Source organism: Eutrigla gurnardus (assembly GCF_963514095.1).
Source record: "Eutrigla gurnardus genome assembly, chromosome: 23".
Taxonomy (NCBI): Eukaryota; Metazoa; Chordata; class Actinopteri; order Perciformes; family Triglidae; genus Eutrigla; species Eutrigla gurnardus.
Window position 1 is genome coordinate 4,033,049 of NC_139934.1, and position 20,530 is coordinate 4,053,578.

The following is a 20,530-nucleotide window of genomic DNA, read 5'->3' on the forward strand; positions in this document are numbered from 1 at the left end:
TTATCCTCGATACGCTTAACTTATTGTTATTTGACTTGGATTCTTATCTCTATTCAGATAAGAGTTTATTGTTTCATGTTTATACCTTATTTGTTTGTGTGATCTTTACTTCTGGATCACAGAAACCAGGTTCATCATGACCCTTCCTGGTTGATTCCACATGGAAGGCCTGGTGTCTTCTGGGTATGTTTCATGAAGAAGCAGTTTTTCTTGTGAGCTAGAAAGATGGCGTTTCTTGCCTTCAAACGTTTGGCATTAGATACTCCACGTATCTCACGTCACGTATAAGGAGCTCATTCTGTGCCATGCAGCGTTTCTAGACTGAATGCCGGCCCTCCTCACATGGATACCGCAGCCTGAGACCCGGCATGCGATGTATATATATATATGTGGCCTCCTCTGGCTCCATGCGCTCATTAAGGAGTCTGTTCAATCACGCATGTGAAAGGCTTGCATTGCCGTGCACCTAGATACCAACACGGACGGTAAATCCCGGCCTGTCGGCAGTAAAATCCCTCGGTGAAGCCCGATGATTCATCCATCTTTACCTGTACGAGACTGAAGGAGAAGTCGGGTTTGCTTCCGGTACTTAAACGCTTGAGCGCGCCATCAGAGGTTCACGTAAGTGCGTTCGTGGCATCACATTGCGTGCAAGCGCTGCATCGTCTTTGTCTGCCTGTACGAGTCCATGTTGTCAAACTCATTTTCGCTCCGACATGCCGGAGCCTCCCGCCCTTTTCCACATGGAAAAAAAGAAAAGAAGAAGAAGAAGAAAGTCCCACATCTCCGCTGTGATTCCGATGATTGTGACTGCAGGCGAGCCGTTGTCGTGGCATCCAGATTGATGTTTTCTTAAATAATACAAGTATGTCAACACGGCGTGGCCTGCAGCTAGCGGAGACATTTCCCCTCCCGTCTGGTCTGCTGCTGTTCCAGCATGCTGCAGCATTAGTGCACGGCCTTTCTTTGCCTTTCTTGGATCACTCGGATTAAAGGCGTCTGTTACACTCATTTCTGGATTTGTTTGGACGAGTCGGAGCGAGTTTTCTTCCTCCTTCCTCACCTCAAAGCGCTGTTACAGAAGAATTTCATTTACAGATTTACACTTGCATGCATTTTTCCCCAAAATGATATGTATTTTATACCTTAACGATGAAGAATTCGATGATGACGTCACAGGAAGGACATGCAAAATGAGTTTTATTGTGAAATATTTGCTTCAAAATTAGAAGCTCAAAGAAGCTCCAAAATAAGATGCACAAACAAAAGATTTAGTCCTGCAAAGAAGAGTTTCCTTCAAACATAATTGTCACGAAGCAAGTATGATTTTTAAAGATGTTCCTTTTCAAAATAAGACATCAAAATAAGAGTTTTATTTTGAAAATATAGTAAAGAAGAAGTAAAGAAATGCACTGAAATAAAATAAAACTTGTTTTGCTGCAAAATAAGAAATGTGAAGAGTTTCACTTCAAAATATGACACAATATGCACGAAACGTTTTTTTCAAAATAAGAGCCTTCAGTGTCTGTGGCCCCGGTCGAACTCACATCCCTCAACTAGCTTCATTCATCGAGCATAAACCCCGATGACAGATGTTCAGGCAACACAAAAATGCAGTGTTGGTTTAAGGCGGCCTCCTCCAACGTTGGTATTGAATCCGTGACTCCCGTCGCGATCGTCGCCGCCTGAAAGCGAATCCACAGGAAGGAGATTTAAACGATGTCACCTCCAGTGCTTTATGTTCAACTTTCATCTGTATTTATTTTATTTGTCACCTTTACTTATTGCCTCCGCGTGCCACGTGATGATCCACCTTTAATCTCTTCTCTCGCACTTCCTTTAGCTGCATGATTACAGGTTACCATAGTGACCCGCCTCAACCACTGTGTTTACATTCATCCATAATTAGCTGACAGAGATGGGATTAAAGAAAAAAACTACATTAACATGGCATATTTTTTTAAGTTAGACTTTATGAGTGGGGAAAATGTGAATATTTCATTTAAATTAAATATTTAAATATGACTCAAAAAGCAAGAAAATATCAAATCAGGTGGTTTCGTTTGATGAGCAAACCGATAAAAGGCTAATAATGTGTATAGTGTGTTTATGTATTGCAATCATTTGATGTTTGGAGGTAAAATAACAAATGATATAATTACAAATAAAATCCAAGGGATAACATTATAGACATGGTCCAATATGCTAAAAGACATTAAGAATGTTCCATAACACTGAAAATAATGACATCTAAACTATAAAAATAGATCAAACTAACACAACAAAGACAGATTAACAGTTACATTTAAAGCACATTTGTATTTAAAACCTCACTTTTTGTAAATCAACATTCTTTTTTACTGCCGTTTGTCACCCATGGGCCTCCATACTTTTTTAAATCTTCTATCTTACATGGATACGCTGCAGTATTTGATCATATATGATGATTTACAATAAATCCCCTCTCTTTTCAGGCTCGTCTCCGAGCCGAGAAGGGTTTTTTTTCTCTCTCCTTACACTCCTTTCTGTCTCTCCCATTCACAGCTTCAGGCTGTATTTTACTGGTTCCCATCAAAGTCTAATGGTGTGTAGGTAACTCCGTTGTTCTGGCCTCTCCTCTCCCACATGCAGGAACACATGGCTGACTTGTGTGTTTAGGAGGAAGAGAAAGAGGAGGCACATCACAAAAGCCGGAGCGTCAGGGTGATATTTAAACCTCACCATGCTGCTTTAGGAGCTGCTGAAAAGCTGATTGACTGGAGGGTGGGGGGGGGGGGGATAGCTTAGCATCGCTGGGAGTTTTTTTCTGCCTGCAGGCTACTTATATGAACACATACTCGCTCCCTGGTTACTGTGTTTGTGTGTTGTGTCTTTCCCACACACACCTTCCTCATCCATTTCATCCAAAGGTGTGTTTTTGTTGCAAAGAATACACACGAATTAGCATAAGGTGGCTAAAGCTAATTCTAAAAGATATATATTCACTCATTCCATCACACTTTCTTTTACTTTGTTTACTTCGGATGTCAAGCCTTTATTATCATTAAATCAATCTATCTAACTTGTAATATTTAATATTTAAGTTGTCTTAAAGGGACAGGCCACCTTAAAGTGTTTAGATATCAACATCCTTCTCGTTAGAAATAATAAATACGTTGATTTAGTTCTTTTTTTTTTTATATGCAATGAACCGTCATGTACGATGTTTAGAAACCAACCAAAGAAGAGACAAACTCGGGCTTTAAAGAGCCCATAAAGCTCTGGAGGTGTCCGGTTTGGACTTTAGGAAACCCTTACCTTATATGGTCATTTCAGCGATCGCCACGACGACACGTCAGCCCCGAGAGCGGAGAGTCACTCAGAGCTGCAGGTTAGCCGTGTTTGATTAGTTTTATGGCGTTTTTAAGGACTCGTCGTTTACAATAGAACGTGAAAGGTGTCACATGGGCACGTCTTCTCCATATAAGGGCATCAGGCTGTTTCAGGTCTGTTAGTATTACAGCTCGCATCATATCAGGGGATTCACTGGACCCTGCACGGGACGCTTTACTGGAGAGAAGCTCCGGTTTGTACAAATAAACACAGACGTTGAGGGAAGAGTCTGTTGTTTGTGCTTAAAATCCAACATAACGTGTATTCTAGTGTTTCTGATTCAATGTATCATATCTAAAGATGATATTTTATAAGAAGGATGTTGAAAACAAACAAACTAAGTGATAAAAATTGCACAAAACAAGGCCTGAAACTGACCTCTGACCTCCCTGCAGATCATAAAAACAAACTTCCCCAATGAGGATCAAATCATGATTCTGTTTTTGGCTGCTGTGATTCAGACTGTCTCCACCCGTCTGGTCCGCGGAGCAGGTTAAAACAAACACCCAGGATTATTTAAAGGCGAGTTCGTCACCATAATGAGTGAGGTTAGTTAGTCAGGAGGGTGAAAGGGAAATTTAGTGGGGTTTTTCCCTCCGTTTGTGATCAGACGACGGGTTCTGCCTGTCTCCACGTCGCCCCCTGTGGTCAAAGAGGGGAACTGCTGGAGCTGGCAAGGATTCAGCGTTTCCTCTTTCTTTTGGAGATAAAAAAAGAAAAGTGAAAAGACACACAGACAGGGTGATGAATCAGAGCTCACTATTTAACCTCTGTGGTTTTTCATGTATCCGTCTGGCTGCACAGTAGCAGCGGACTGCGTTGGCGGCGAGACACGCGTCATGTTTGCTCAGTTCCACTTCAATCGGTAAAAGCTGATGGAGGGTGAGTCAGCGGAGGAAGTCTGTCCGTCCACAGGAATCACTCATCAGATAGATTTACAGGCAGAGAGGACTTTTTGATGGTGGTGATCGGTGTCTGGCGGGTAAAGGTCAACGGGGTCAAAGTCGTGTTGGCAAAGTCAGAAAGATACGAGTCAAATTTAATTTAATTTAATTAATTCCTTGAAAATCAAAATTCTAATACTTTCTTTTTATTGTTTATTGTATTTCTTTTTATTGTGAAAATAATCATATATTGACATCCGTCGTATTATTTTATTGACTTTATTTAATTGTATCTTTGATATTGGGAATATTGTTTTAAATCGTTTAGATAGAGATATATTTATATTCTTTTATTTTTACTTGTAGGTCACGCCCACTTTTGTTTAACAGGGTAAAAACAAAATGTAAACGAAGGTTCTGACAAACTAATTGCAGCCCTGTCTCCTTATTATGTTTCCTGGGGCTTTCGATTACATCTCATGTTCTTCATCAGTGAAGGGAAGTTAATCCTCTCAACACATTGTTGTTTTACTCTGAGCTTTTTGTTGGGATTAAACACAGCGGATTAAATTACTGTAGGCGTGTCACCCTCGGACGCTAGCTGTTTGCCCTTTGTTTCCAGTCTTTTTGTGCTAAGCTAAGCTACGCTAAGCTAAGTGGACAGAACACATGTGTGTAGCCGAGCCGTGTTTCTTATTGGAGCTGCAGGTGTGGAATTCATAACACACACACACACACACAGATTACCACCGACCCTCTATTCACACCACCTCGGCAAAGGGGAGGAAGAAAAAAAAAAGAAGCACAGGAGTGAAGTGTCAGCTCTGTTGGTGAGACTTCCGTTGCTAAAAATAGATCCCGGTTTGTTTGGCGGCGGGATACGGCGGGGAAACCCGAGGTGCACGTTGGCTTTTAAAGCCGAGCTACTCACGTTTTTAAAAAAAAGAAAAGAAAAACATCAGCGTGTGAGGTCAGCTGGTATCTGGTGGGTTTCCATGGTTACGCTGTGGCAAAGGATCGTCCTAAAGGGTCATACACACAAACATGGAAGCAGTAGGCCTCAATCACACAACACGTGTTTCTAGAACACACACCCACACACACACACACACACACACACAGGCAGTGTTACTGGGCATTATACAGCCTTTCAAGTGGATCCGTGGGGACCCACCGATCGGTTTACTCCTGTCTGTCCGGTGAAACCTTAGACTGTGTGTGTGTGTGTGTGTGTGTGTGTGTGTGTGTGTCCCTGTGGGCCTCCAGGTAAGGACATAGCCATGTGACAACCCTTCGGAGGCACATTAGCTGGATCTCAGATTCCCTCTCACACACTGAGCTGTAATCGTTGTCCTTTTGTGACGCGGAGACAAAACACACATATTTGTATCTTCGCCTCCTCTTCCCGCTCTCTGATCACACGAGCTTTGACGAGACGGGGACCACACCGGGGAAACCAGATCCCACCTCCTCCTCCTCCATCTTTAGATCCCGGCTCTCCAGATTACTTTCACGCCATCGGCCCCGTGTGTGTGTTTTTATCCGCCATTACACCCAGTTTCCATTATGGACGCCCTTATGTCCCGCCCCTCTGTAGGTTGTCGGTTCACTCCTCCATTATCTCCCCATTCCTCTTCAAAAGCCCCTCGTCGCCTGCAGGCGAGGGGCGTTTAATGCACTTCAAAGGGGGGGTGATTATGGTAGCATTGTGACGGGGGTGGGCAGTCACCTCATGTGTGTGTGTGTGTGTTTACAGATCATTGATATGTTCCGTTTCCACACATTTAGCGTGTTCAGAGTTGTTTACAAGTAGAAGTGTTGCTCATTGAACGTAATTGAAGGTTTTCTCCGGGTTTCAGACCTCCGGGCCCGGAGCATCAGAGTCTGTCTACCCTTAGTACCTACAACCCGATGCAACAATACTGGTTAGAACCCTCTGTAGTCATTCAGGATTATTGTATTTACGTGGTTTGGTTTAATGAGACTACATGTGAAGCCTCATGTCTTCCAGCATTAGATGATGCTTGTTTGCGCTGCTTTATGAGTATTTAGGAGTATTTGACGAGTTAATTCCTTGTTTACTACGCAGCCGGCAGCCCTCGGCTCTGTCCAGACTCCCCCGGATAACATCATAGCACACTAATGGATCCAAATATTATCTTTAGCGTCGTGCGTCTTCTTATTTTAAATCAAATCGTAAATCCTCGGAGCGACGTCACTCGTGGGATCATTTGTCTCACTCTCTGTCAAAACAAGAGCAGATATAAAGTTTTGTTCCGTCAACACCTGGAAGAGGAAGTGATTTGTCCGTTCGAGGAAACCCGACCCAGATGCTCAAACGGAAAACGGGATGTTTACTTGCAGAACATGGAATCCAGCTGAAGTCGTCCAGATGTTCACCGTTAGAAAGACAAGGTTGATAAAGCAGTTGCTGCCTTTTGGTTGCAACAGTTGCGTTGACTTGCGTTCAGTAGAGGTGAAACATTCGTAGAGGAAATCTTCGGTACGAAGTTTTACCTGGAAAGTGTTTGGAGAGCAAACTAGTTGGTTTAGCCCGGTTAGCCTGGTTAGTCGTGTTCACCTGAGGATAAACCCCAGACATTTAAACTACCGCTGATGGTGTCGATTAGCCGAGTCTTTCACCTCCCAGCGTTTAGGCTCCGCCCCCTGCAGCAAGAGTATCTAATGCCCTGGCGATGTCGTATAAATGCGACCTCGCTCCATCGTAGACGATACAGAATTAAACGTGATGATGAAGTGTATTTTAGTCTGTTGTGTCTATAGTTTTGGACCTTTTTTCTTCTCTAAGTTTGGGGAACAAAGTCGGAGCCGCTTTGTTCCCCGGTTTATTCACCGAGGCGTTCCACCGTGTCTGATTCCACAAGTCGGAGCACGAGTTGCCAAAAACACCGCGGTGACAACTCCTCATTCCTTTGTGCCAAACCTTCCTTTCCCATCTGGTCTGTTTTTTGGTTTGCCGGCGTGTAATTAATGACCCATTTGCACCTAAACACACACTTCATCCGCTCCGCCGCTCGCCCTGTAGCTTTTTTTGTCCAGACAGCCTCTGGAGGTTTGTTTTGGCTCCGGCCTCCGAGGCCCTCTCTTTTTTTTTTATGGCTGTCGGATGCCAGCATGGAGCGGCGTGAAGCTGCCTGTTCCTGGCCGAGGCGTGGAGGATGCTCCTTCCAAGTGTTGGTGCTGAAAGGTGGATGATGTTCACACCATGTTGTTAGCTGATTAAAGTTTCCACTGGAAACCACGGCACGCTCCGGGGAATCCCAGTGTTGTTGATGCTGACAGAATGATAGCATGATTTCTGTCTAATATCATAAAAAAAGCAGATCTTCCTGGTACTAAACGGACGGCGTGCGTTGACCCCGCGTGAACTTTAAAAGTGACACGCTGTTCTATATTTGGCGCTCCGGCTTTATTTCCGCGTCACTCGGAGCCGAAACCGAATCCCGACCGGAAGCTCATGTTCCGAGCGCCTTGGCTCGACGCCCGACTCGACTCGCTGTCAGCGTGGAACTTTAATAGAAGTGGGCGGGTGTTGGTTACCGGGGGCAACGGTAGGAGGTGAGGTCATCTAATTGGGGGTGTGCTGTTCTAGGAGGAGATCCAGCCGCTCTAGGTGTGAAGGGAAAATGTGATTCACGTAATGAAGGTAGGATAAAAGCATGGATCCATATCTGTCGGAGGTGATTAAAGACAACGGGATAAAAGAGAGGCGGAGCCAACGAGGCGAGGCCCAGTCCTGATCGGGATAATAGCGATGTTTCTGTTCCATCATGACTGAACGTCTGGTGGGATGACCCTCTTATGATTTACCGTCTTCTTGTTTCACATTATTTCATTGTGTGACGGAATCCATGTTTTTTTCTAACGAAATTCCAGTTGTTTTAATCCCATTTTAAGAGTTTTAATCATATTATTGGGATAATTTTGTGACTGATACGGGAGAATCCTGACGTTAGATTTTCATATGTACTTCCTGTTGCGTTGTATCAGCTGACAGGAAGTTACCATCTATTATATAAACCTTTTTTTTGGTCATAATACGTTTTTTTTTTAGAGTACCATTGGTAAAAGTACTCATGGTGCAGAATATTTAACGTATCATTGAATTATAATATATTTGTTGTGTTGAGAAGCACAAACTGCAAAGTAACTTATCCACATAAATACACACACACACACACTAGAGCACTTTTATAGTACAGTCTCAGTGTCACTGATCCAGATAGTTCGTTCATGCATCATGATGGTATCATATACCTCCCTCTCTCTCTTCGTAGATAGCTTTCTTCTTCTTCTCTCAAACACATCCATGAGGCGAGGCGGGGAACATCTGTAATCACATCTGTGATCAGCTGTAAGACAGCGGTCTGCAGTGATTGATGGTTTGTTTTCTTTACGCTCGTGTGTTATGTTTCTATATATTTGTATTCCATCATCATAAGTGCTCATCAGCCATCAAACTCCGGTGCCGTGAACTTTTCCGCCTCGGGCTTCACATTTTCTGGCTCAGTGAGACATGTTTTCATGCTTCTCCATTCTTTCCCCGGGTCGGTTCCCTCTCTCCGTCCTCGGTGTCGGGGAGAGACGTGGCCCTCGCTAGCAGCTCTACGTAGCTTAGTTGAGTTTAACTAATCTCAGATCAGGAAAGCCGGCATCAGCACGTCGGACTGAAGAGATGGTGACTGATTTAAGGTTTAACCGTCTTAACCGGATCAGATTTCCATTATGCTGTTAATACTGTCTGCTTATGTGGAGTCCCACAATGCATCTGGGCTTACAGTTCATGACAACTGTTGTTTTAAAGGACCACAGCAGAGATTTATTGCAAATCGTGTACTTTTATATCTTTAATAAGGAGTTTTATTGTATGAATTTTCAGACTTCCATTGGTTTCCATTGATTTTGTAGAACAGATTCTATAAACTTGCTCCAGTAAATAAACGCATTTGAATGTTCATCCAGCTCAAACAAGTCTCAAATGTTTGCTTATTGCCTTTGAAAGCACACAAAAGTGAGTGGAAGTCAATGGCTGCACGGAAGATGAGAAAAAATACCCTCTGGTTGGATAAAAACCTTTGGAAAAAGTCACGTTTGAGCACTTTTCATGCACTGAAGTTCTGCTTTTTTGCTGTTGAAACCCCTCCAACGTGTTTTATTGAGTTTTAAATCGTGTAAAAGTCTGAGGAACGTTTCTCGTCCCGTCTCCTGATGAACGTATACTTTAGTTTACATTCACGTCTACATGCCACGTCCTGTTTGGCCGCTTTTATCACCACGGAAAAAAAGATGATCCGACTCCAGCTGGGTGGTCGACATGACAGAAATCCACGTGAGATTGTGTACAAGTACACAAAGCGTGCTCACACACACACACACAGCGTGGAATAAACAGAAGTAAAGGAGGAACGCCTGGAGGCCCAAACACAGCTGCTTAGTCTCCCGCCGTGGATGTCAGGGTCACAGATGGACCAGAGGAAGAGGGGAGATAATGAGGGGGGGAAGACAAAACAGGGAAGAGATGCCATGATAATGAAAAAAAAACACAAGGACGCCGGAGAGAGGGAAAAGACGTTTTCTTCTTCCTCTTATCTCGTTTTCTTTCTTCGCCCTTTGCCTTCCTTTCTGTGCGTGACCTCTAAGAAGTCATTCCTCAACGTCGCCTTAAGGTTCAGGTGAAATGTAAAGAGGGTCGGCACTGTCGCTCGCTGAGGACCTCAGTGGGGTTTTGGTTGTCAGAGCTCCGCCTCCACGTTGGCGTTTGCTTGGTGTGATGTCACGGTCGTTGGCGTGTCATGACAAACGGATCGACAGGCGGCGGATTCCTGAGCGTCACTCGGTATGGAAGGCTTCAAGGGTCCACTTCAATTCCCAAAGTTCACTTGTCAATCAAACAGACAAAACAATATGTTTATATTTTTTAAGTGAGTCGGGAAGCTTAACTTTACTCTCATCATCATAAAATGTTAAATGGATACAAGATTAACTTCCTTAGGTGTCCAAGTGTGTGTTTTTTAAATCGTCCCTGTGTTCTGGGAACTTTTATTACAGTTCCTGAAGCTATATTTTCCAAAATGTAGAAATTGTCACGCAAATACAAAATCCAGGGAGTCAGGTACAAAAAAACAGTCAAAGGGGTAAGAAAGGCAAAGTAGCAAAAAAAAAAAGCAAGACAGAAGAAACAACAAGGACCAGGAATTACAAGAAAGAAGAAACAACAAGGACCAGGAAGTACAAGACAGAAGAAACAACAAGGACCAGGAAGTACAAGACAGAAGAAACAACAAGGACCAGGAAGTACAAGACAGAAGAAACAACAAGGACCAGGAAGGACAAGACGGAAGAAACAACAAGGACCAGGAAGTACAAGCCAGAAGAAACAACAAGGACCAGGAAGTACAAGACAGAAGAAACAACAAGGACCAGGAAGTACAAGACAGAAGAAACAACAAGGACCAGGAAGTACAAGACGGAAGAAACAACAAGGACCAGGAAGTACAAGCCAGAAGAAACAACAAGGACCAGGAAGTACAAGCCAGAAGAAACAACAAGGACCAGGAAGTACAAGCCAGAAGAAACAACAAGGACCAGGAAGTACAAGACAGAAGAAACAACAAGGACCAGGAAGTACAAGACAGAAGAAACAACAAGGACCAGGAAGGACAAGACGGAAGAAACAACAAGGACCAGGAAGTACAAGCCAGAAGAAACAACAAGGACCAGGAAGTACAAGACAGAAGAAACAACAAGGACCAGGAAGTACAAGACAGAAGAAACAACAAGGACCAGGAAGTACAAGACGGAAGAAACAACAAGGACCAGGAAGTACAAGCCAGAAGAAACAACAAGGACCAGGAAGTACAAGCCAGAAGAAACAACAAGGACCAGGAAGTACAAGCCTACAAATTAACCAACAAAACCCACAGTCATGACAGAAATATTCCAAATTGATGCAAATAATTTGCGTTCTAGTTCATCTCCACTCCATCCAGGACTCATAGAACCGATGTTACAGTCGTAGGTTTCCTTTTATAGACAGAAACAGTCCATGATGGTCCATCAGAGTGTCATTTCTGCTGATACGGGATCAGGCCTTCCCTCGGGGACGTCCCGCCTCTCTGCACTTAAAACCACCACCATCCTGGTAAACGTCAGGAATTCTATAACATACAAGGCTTTATCTGGCTTTCTAGAAAAATGTCAAACAAACTGTACGTCCTGTCACATCACGCCGTGCCCTATGTTGCGGGTAACCCTAGACTCAACCGTCCCTCGGATAACATCAGCAGACCTTATAGGAATGAACCAGACAAGTCCAGGCAGCCGGGGGTTCGAGGCCCTTTCGCTTCCTCCGCTAGACGCTCGTACGCCGGAGTGTTTGGACAGTAGAGACGAGCAAACAAGCGGAGATTGATCGGGGAACATTAGCCGAAGCTTAAGGGCGCATAGCTGCGTTAATGCCGGGATGACAGAGTGGAAGGAGGAGGAGGATGAGATCCAGGAGCCTGTTGCTTCACGTCGTAGTCGGCGTATCTTTACCTCAGCGGCGTTTCAGAGATCGTTAACCGGGGGTTTCAGCTCATTGTCCTCACACGCCTTTGTTCCCTGTGGAAGAATGTTGCCCCGGGCAACGCCATCTCGCCCCTACTCGTCATATTTTTTTGACAGAAGATGAAGATGATCCCGAACGCTGGTCCCCTGAGTTTCTACCTTTGTGAGGTTTATTTATTTATATGTGTTTAATTACCTGTAATAATTAAGGTGTTTCCATATTTAACACCACATCATGCGGCCCCCTCTCTGAAGGGTTGAATGCTCACCCTCGGGTGCCGGCTTAGCACCCGTTTGCCCGTCTCATCCTTCAGTGTCGCCCCTCAGGTGGAGGGATTATATCCCAGAACAATGAGGTCCAGTAACAATCACTGTGGATCAGAGCAACATGATATGAAGATGTGAGCTCAGAGACGTAAAGTTCTCCTTTACTTCCTTTTTGGAGCCTAAATGCTGCAAAAATCACATGTTTTGCATCTATTTTTAGTCTTTTCTTCTTTTGCCAAATGTTTCATTTGAGCTGCTCTCTTTTTTTCCTCTCTCTTCCTCCATTAGCCCAAATTTCAGCGTCTCCCTGCTCACTTTCTCCCTCTCCTGCCCTCCTTCTGTCATCGTGATTAGAGGAGTCGAGGAGATCAGAGGGAAGAAAGCAGGAGCAGCACCGCTGACCTTTCCCCTCCATTACTCTCTCTCTCTACTTGGTGCCAAGCTCGCTTTCTCATGAGAAGAAGCATGAACCTCCTTTACACACTTTGTTCCCTATTAATAATTAATGTTTTCAACTAATTTCTACATTTCTATAACATCCTGGAATGCATCCTATTCTATGACATCATCATCCGTCCTTTGAGAAACGAGAAAAGAGTTTCTTTGCATGACGATGGAGAATCATTCCCTCCATCTGGAGATACGTGGTTTTTTTACTGGACAGGGAGGATGTGATGAATTTAAAAAGTACAATATTTACCTCTCAGGAAAATACTGGAAATACTCAAGCAAGTACCTCAAATGTATACACATTTATACGTATTTCTTTGCAATTTTGTGATTTTCTTACCTGATAAAATCAATAAATGTTCTTGATTGCAGAGAAATCCACCACTTATGATCAATATATCTATATAATAATAATGAGTGGCGTGTTGGGTGTTTCCCAGGCTGGTATTATATCCTCCTGAGACCCAGACTAGACCCTCTGATGACTACTTATGGAGGTCTCGGTGGGTCCTTGACCTCCGGTGTGGTTGTGGACCCTCTCAGGTCATATGAACCAACACAGCCTCCACCTCCTCCATCCTCCATCACGCCCCGGTCCACACCCTTCTCCCCCCTCCACCCCGTCGCCACCCTTTCATCACTAATCACACTGAAATGCCAGGCGTGACCCGCTTTGACCTCCAGCAGACCCCCAACCTGTCGACTCGTATGAGGCGTTCGCCCCCCGTCGTCCCCAGGAAGCGTCACCTCACGACGGCGGTCGCCATGGCGTCAGGTGTTTTTAAGTGTTAAGAGGCTCACATATAGAAATATGTCTATATGAGCTTACGCCACTCAGACGTCAGCTTTATGAAAGCTCTCTCTGAAAGCGCTGCGTGATGTTTTCTCCGTGGAGATCTCAGGAATGCCAGCCGATCACACGGAGGTTAATCTGTAGTTCACAGAGAGGTTACCTGTTTTAATGCACAAGGATACAGCATGACCATGTTTTTAAAAGGGAAAATATCTCCTCTTCCTCGCTTCATCCATGCAAACTTTTTGAATTTGGAATAGAATAATGTTGTAGGAACCTATAGGAACTATGCAAACTTCAGCCGAGGAAGAAGGAAGTGACATGTGGTTGAAAGCTCTGGAAAAAAGCCGTTAAATTGAGCTTTAAGTGAGTTTTTTATTTCTCACAGGAAAATCCTAAAGTCAATTTGAATTCTGAATAATGTGTTTAATGTTTTAAAGGTCGACTCAAATCTGTATGTTTAACCATTTAAATCAACGTAATCACATGTGTTGTATGTGTGAGGTTTTAATCCAATCTTTACGAGTTCAGTCGTTTCTTTCTGAGCACCTGAATCATATATATTCATCTATAATCCTCATATATATATATAATATCGTACCGTGCAGGGCGGCAGGAGGCCGAGGGCCACTTAATAAACACATAACAGACATCCTGGGCTGACCCCTGACCTCTGTCGGGGAAGGGGGGGGGGGCTCTCCTGGCACATTGTTTTAATAAACAAGCCTTTTTTATGGTTTTTACAGTAATGTCACATTATTTACATTCAAAGTATGTAGAAAAAACCCTTGAGTTTGGCTGCATTAAAGGATTATTCATGATATTCATCCACTTAACTCAGAGCCTTGTGTATCATATGAACCCCTCCCGCTCCTGGAGACCCTGGAGGAGAAAACAAACGCCCCAGGTCACAGTGACACTATGGAAGGAGTCCTGTAGAGGCTGCTGCTGAAGCTGCTAAAGCTGCTGCAGGTAGAAAGCCTTCAAACAGATACACACAGGCTGCAAACTCAAACCTGATAGCACACGTCGGGTTGGATGTGGAATCACATCGGCGATGATCGGAATCCTTTCTTCCCTCCAAATCCTGTTACGATGTGCCAGCGTCTCCCCCGATGAGTTTCTTCATGTCGCCGTGTTGCGTTCGGGTGTTCCCCCAAAGTGTCTGGTCTTAACAAGCATGTTCTGTCTGTGTGTGTGCAGGGCAGCGACCCCAACGAGCCGTGTGCAGGCCGGGACTGTGGGGAAGGATGCAGGTGCAACCCGGAGAAAGGAGGCCGGGTGAGTCCCTCTCTTCATCAGGACTCACAGAACAGACCGTCTGTCTTCATGAGACTCGTTATATGTCTCGTTAAGAACACTTATAGACACGTAGACATAAGACATCATGCAAATTATAAGCACTCAACATTAGAATGAATAAATAACGTAAATATTAGAGAGGAACTATAAGTTGGCTGGGTTCATGTTCCGATACAAACACAAAAAACACTCTTTAATCCATCCTTTAGCTGATTTTGTTTAATTGTTCATTTCCATCAATCGTCTACATCCCATTTCCCATCTTATCCATCCATTATCTTGTTTATTTGAATTGTCTCTCCTGTTTACGACCTGTTACTCCTGTACGGATGCTTTGATCTGACATCCATTCTGACATATTTACTGCACATGTTGGTGGTTTGTTCTTTCCAGCGTGTTTATTCAGTTACTTAATTTAAATCCTCTCCCTTCATTAAGAAAGTGCGACCTCGGGGCTCCATTCTTATCGTTCTCCATCAAACAGCTTCAGCAGTTTGTCAGTGTTGTTACTCGTGTTCCAACAGACCGGGTTGGGGGTTTCTCCAGGCGAGGAATCAGACCACAACTACCATCAGGGTTCTCCACCTATAGAGACGTAGACTCAGCCGTCAGCTGTTTACCTTCCATCGAGCAGCTTCACCACTCATTCACGAAACCTGCCGTCTTCGTATAAATTCCTGCACATTAACGAGAGCGTCGGCATCGTCGGGTCAGAGGCGAACGCTGTAAATGTTTAATAGCAACGCAGGAAGAAAACATCCCACCAACGGGTAGAAAGGATGTTGTTTTAATGCTGTTTCACACGGCCTGCAAAGACAACAATAAAATACACAATTAATGTAGAATTATCCGAAATCTAGAGCATTTTATGGTTAAATTTCAATATAAAACAGTATTCAAGGGGATACGTTTGGTCTCAGAAATGGTGGAATTTACATAAATTCTATCAGTGTAGCAATTAAAACTTGTCTTTTGGGCACAAAATCATTTAATCTACTGATTTTATAGCCAGTATTTCCCAAAAATAGATGCTAGGTGACAGATAGAAGGTAGAGCAGCAGAAACGACAGCCTTTTAATGCAGTTGTTTTTAGCTGAAAGTTGGTCTTTTATTGTGGAAAACATTTACAGGAAGTGGAGACGTCATCTTCTCTTCGTCCGAATCGTTCTTAGGTTTCGTTCCGAACGTAGTATCACCAGTAGTATACTATACTACGAGTGTACTAGTACTGATTAAAGTGGACGTACATGTAGGTGACTGTACAGAAACCCCGACCCCGGCTGTGTGATGAAACCAGACTGACTGCAGCTCCTATCCAAACAACAATTACTGTCTGACAGAAGCCTACACTTAGCGCCCGTCCACCGTACGCTCGTTCAGCTAAATACCACGGCGTGACTCCCAGGTAACTGTGGGTAAATGATACGGCTCAGGTAATACCCCCTACCCCGGGAAAGGCCTCTGCTCGGCCCAAATGACACAGCCGCCTCCAACGCCGCCGCATTACCTCCTTTAACTGAGCCGTTTAAGCGCTAAGGTGCTTATTTGTCTCTTTTCGGTTTTACTTTTGCAGTCGAAGGTCGCCGAGGTGAAGTTCTCCATCAGCCTGGAAGCACACAGGTGCAGCGGAGTCGGCCGACGATGAAGCATAACTCTTCTTCTAAAACTTTAACAACAAATAGACCTATTCGTAGACTTCTAGCACGTTTATCATAGTTTTCCATAGTGTCAGACTGCAGTTTATTTCAATTAAATTCTGGGTTTATCAGTGTTTGACATGTATTTGCAGGGTGAGTTTCCCTTGAGCCAGCCCAACCCAACTAAATGGAACAGGGCCATTATTCATGTTATTAATTACACCCTGAAACTACACGTTAAAATGGCTGCTGTGAAAAAAAGGGGAACGTCTCAACTTGAACACATCCATTCCTTAAAAGGAAGACAATAAATAATGTATGTAAACCTACGTAAGATGTTCATTTTCAAAATATTCATCTATGGTTCATTTCCATTACATTCATGTTGTTCTACACGAAATATTTGAGTTGATGCTGCATTCATTCCTAGAAATCTCATTCAATTAATTTGCAACAAAAAAAAAGCTGTTTCCTAAAAGAAGATTCCACTAAAAATATAGTAATTATGAGGCAGGTTTACTCTTTTATTCCAGTTAATATTAGACCTGTAAAGGTGTAGATTAATTTGAGAACTGCTGGTGTTTTAGGAGCAGTCACAGCGTGGCGTCATCAGCGTACATGTTTATCTTCCTATCATATCCATGTAGATTGAAGCTATCAGTCATCGTGGAGATGCATCATGGGTATATGATGCCGACGCCGTGCCAGATAGAAACGTTGGCATCGTTTCCTGAAAACACAAAGCCGACAAGTAACGAGACGAACGAGAACAAAGCCGCTGCCGAGTGAGTGGCGGCGTAAACGCTGTCATGTGATCGTGGCGATGCTCTGTTGATGCCCGGGGGGGAACCGCAACAAATGGTACGGTCCATCAAAGGTTCATCTTCTTCAGGAAATCAATCACAGCCACAGAGAGGAACAGCCTGTGCTGTTATTATAACAATTATCGTGTGCAGACGTTTTAGCCCAGAAGACTCATTTGGGATGTGCGTCAGTTGATCTTTAAAAATTGTTGGTTGTAAAATGTTCCATTAAAATAAAAAAAAGGGATTAAAAGGAGGAGAATCCCAGAACTGTCAGACCGGATTGTATTTATTAAGGATGAGTAACAGCTAGTTAGTCAAAGAACTGTCGTCATAGGAAGAGTTTTACTTTCTCATCAATATTTAGATTTAGGATTAATACCACTCTGATCCGTCAATATGTAGCTGGCAGCCGGTTAGCGTAGCTTAGCATTAAGATTGCCGTTGCAATACAGCTTTTCAAACTACTTCAAAATGTGCATAAAACGTACTTTCTTCTCCTCTGTAACTTAATCGCTCCTAATTATCGCAGTTTTGAATCATAACTCTTTCGTCATTCCCCTAGAATACTTAATAAATGTACTGTTAGAGTGTTTCTTAGCCATTGTTGAGGTTACCTCATATAAACAAACCTAAAAAATGTAACTTTTTTATCATAAAGCATCCCCTCACTCACATTAGATGCTGACAAATTAGTTTAATCAAAAGCAAACAAATGAAAGAACGTCATATTTCTGTTGCTAATCCTGCTGAAAACTGCACCTTTAACTCTGGAGGGCATTGCACACGAGAGAATTATTATTATTATTAGGAAGAGGAGGACATGCCGAGACATAAAGATATGAACCGCCAATAAAAAATCTGTAAACGATGGGAGGAACAATCACAACTCTTGCCAACTGTGTGAGATAATAAAGAACTGTATCACAGAGATGGATCATCTTGAATGTATTTCTACTGGCTGAGTGAGACCCTGTAAGACCCTTTAAGACCCTGTAAGACCCTTTGAGACCCTGTAAGACCCTGTAAGACCCCCGACCCCGAACACAACCTAGTCCAGAGGCGATGCTGCCGCTGTGTGTTGCTTCTCATCATTAACAGCTGTTTCCAAGCCGACCTTCACATATGTTAAGAGACTTCCCCGGCTTTAATATCTCCGTCATCTTGCATCCATTAAGTCCAATAACATCCACTCCAAAGGGGGTCAAAGGGCAGCGTTAGGGACGACAGGATGGTTTTTGTGTGTGTGCTCAAGCAGCGGTTAGGTCAACACACACATTTAAAGTTGCAGGAGTCAGGAAGTGTGTGTGCTTGATTTAATTCCTCCAGACCTCCAGCTGTGTGTCGGTCAGGAGGAAGGACGACCTCCTCCTCATCCCGCGTAGAATCATTCATTATTTCACTTTAGTTGTTCACGTAACACGCTGCTTATTTCTAAACAAGGTTGTGTTTCAGATCGATCAATCAGGTGGCAACTAATCAATCAGCAACTGAATAATGGACAATAATCATTACATCAGCACTAACTCACCATGAGAAATGTATTTATTTAATAAATATTGAACTTTTTATACAAAGTATCGAATAATAATATTATACCATAATATTGTTAAAATATAATATTCTATAATAGTTTACTTTTGATACTTAAAGTACATTTTTCTAACACTGCTGTATTTTTACTGTTATTTTTTAATTCAAGACTTAAATCGAGTATTCTTTTGCACCGTGGTATTTCTACTTTTACTTACTTACTTTGAACGCAACATTTCATTAATGCGGTATTTCTACTTTTATTTACTTACTTTGAATGCAACATTTCATTAATGCGGCATTTCTACTTTTATTTACTTACTTTGAACGCAACATTTCATTAATGCGGTATTTCTACTTTTATTTACTTACTTTGAACGCAACATTTCATTAATGCGGTATTTCTACTTTTATTTACTTACTTTGAACGCAATATTTCATTAATGCGGTATTTCTACTTTTACTTACTTTGAACGCAACATTTCATTAATGCGGTATTTCTACTTTTATTTACTTACTTTGAATGCAACATTTCATTAATGCGGCATTTCTACTTTTATTTACTTACTTTGAACGCAACATTTCATTAATGCGGTATTTCTACTTTTATTTACTTACTTTGAACGCAACATTTCATTAATGCGGTATTTCTACTTTTATTTACTTACTTTGAACGCAATATTTCATTAATGCGGTATTTCTACTTTTACTTACTTTGAACGCAACATTTCATTAATGTGGTATTTCTACTTTTACTTACTTTGAATGCAACATTTCATTAATGCGGTATTTCTACTTTTACTTACTTTGAATGGAACATTTCATAAATGCGGTATTTCTACTTTTATTTACTTACTTTGAACGCAACATTTCATAAATGCGGTATTTCTACTTTTATTTACTTACTTTGAACGCAACATTTCATTAATGCGGTATTTCTACTTTTACTTACTTTGAATGGAACATTTCATTAATGCGGTATTTCTACTTTTACTTACTTTGAACGCAACATTTCATAAATGCGGTATTTCTACTTTTACTTACTTTGAACGCAACATTTCATTAATGCGGTATTTCTACTTTTATTTACTTACTTTGAATGGAACATTTGATTAATGTGGTATTTCTACGTTTACTTACTTTGAACGCAACATTTCATTAATGCGGTATTTCTACTTTTATTTACTTACTTTGAATGGAACATTTCATAAATGCGGTATTTCTACTTTTACTTACTTTGAACGCAACATTTCATTAATGCGGTATTTCTACTTTTATTTACTTACTTTGAATGGAACATTTCATTAATGTGGTATTTCTACGTTTACTTACTTTGAACGCAACATTTCATAAATGCGGTATTTTTTACTTTTATTTACTTACTTTGAACGCAACATTTCATTAATGCGGTATTTCTACTTTTATTTACTTACTTTGAACGCAACATTTCATTAATGTGGTATTTTTTACTTTTATTTACTTACTTTGAACGCAACATTTCATTAATGCGGTATTTCTACTTTTACTTACTTTGAATGCAACATTTCATAAATGCGGTATTTCTACTTTTACTTACTTCGAACGCAACATTTCATAAATGCGGTATTTCTACTTTTATTTACTTACTTTGAACGCAACATTTCATAAATGCTGTATTTCTACTTTTACTTACTTACTTTGAATGCAACATTTCATAAATGCTGTATTTCTACATTTACTTACTTACTTTGAACGCAACATTTCATTAATGCGGTATTTCTACTTTTACTTACTTACTTTGAACGCAACATTTCATAAATGCCACAGGAAATGAGGCAAATGAACTTTTAGAATGACAAATGAATAAATAAGCAATAATCAGCTCACCAACGGAGCGTAGAAAGAGAAGAAGCAGAGATGAGGTGTTGACGTGTCGTAGAA

The 20,530-nt window shown here is 42.1% G+C and overlaps 1 protein-coding gene across 3 annotated transcripts in view; it reads left to right on the top strand.

Annotated features, from left to right (window-relative positions):
• Positions 1-20,530, top strand: part of col4a6 (collagen, type IV, alpha 6) — a 77,352-nt gene that overhangs the window by 26,246 nt on the left and 30,576 nt on the right. For all 3 annotated transcript variants that reach the window (XM_084003319.1, XM_084003320.1, XM_084003321.1), the window contains exon 4: positions 14,539-14,616. In XM_084003319.1, coding sequence (XP_083859445.1) covers positions 14,539-14,616 — 78 coding nt within the window. The remainder of the gene's footprint in view (positions 1-14,538; positions 14,617-20,530) is intronic.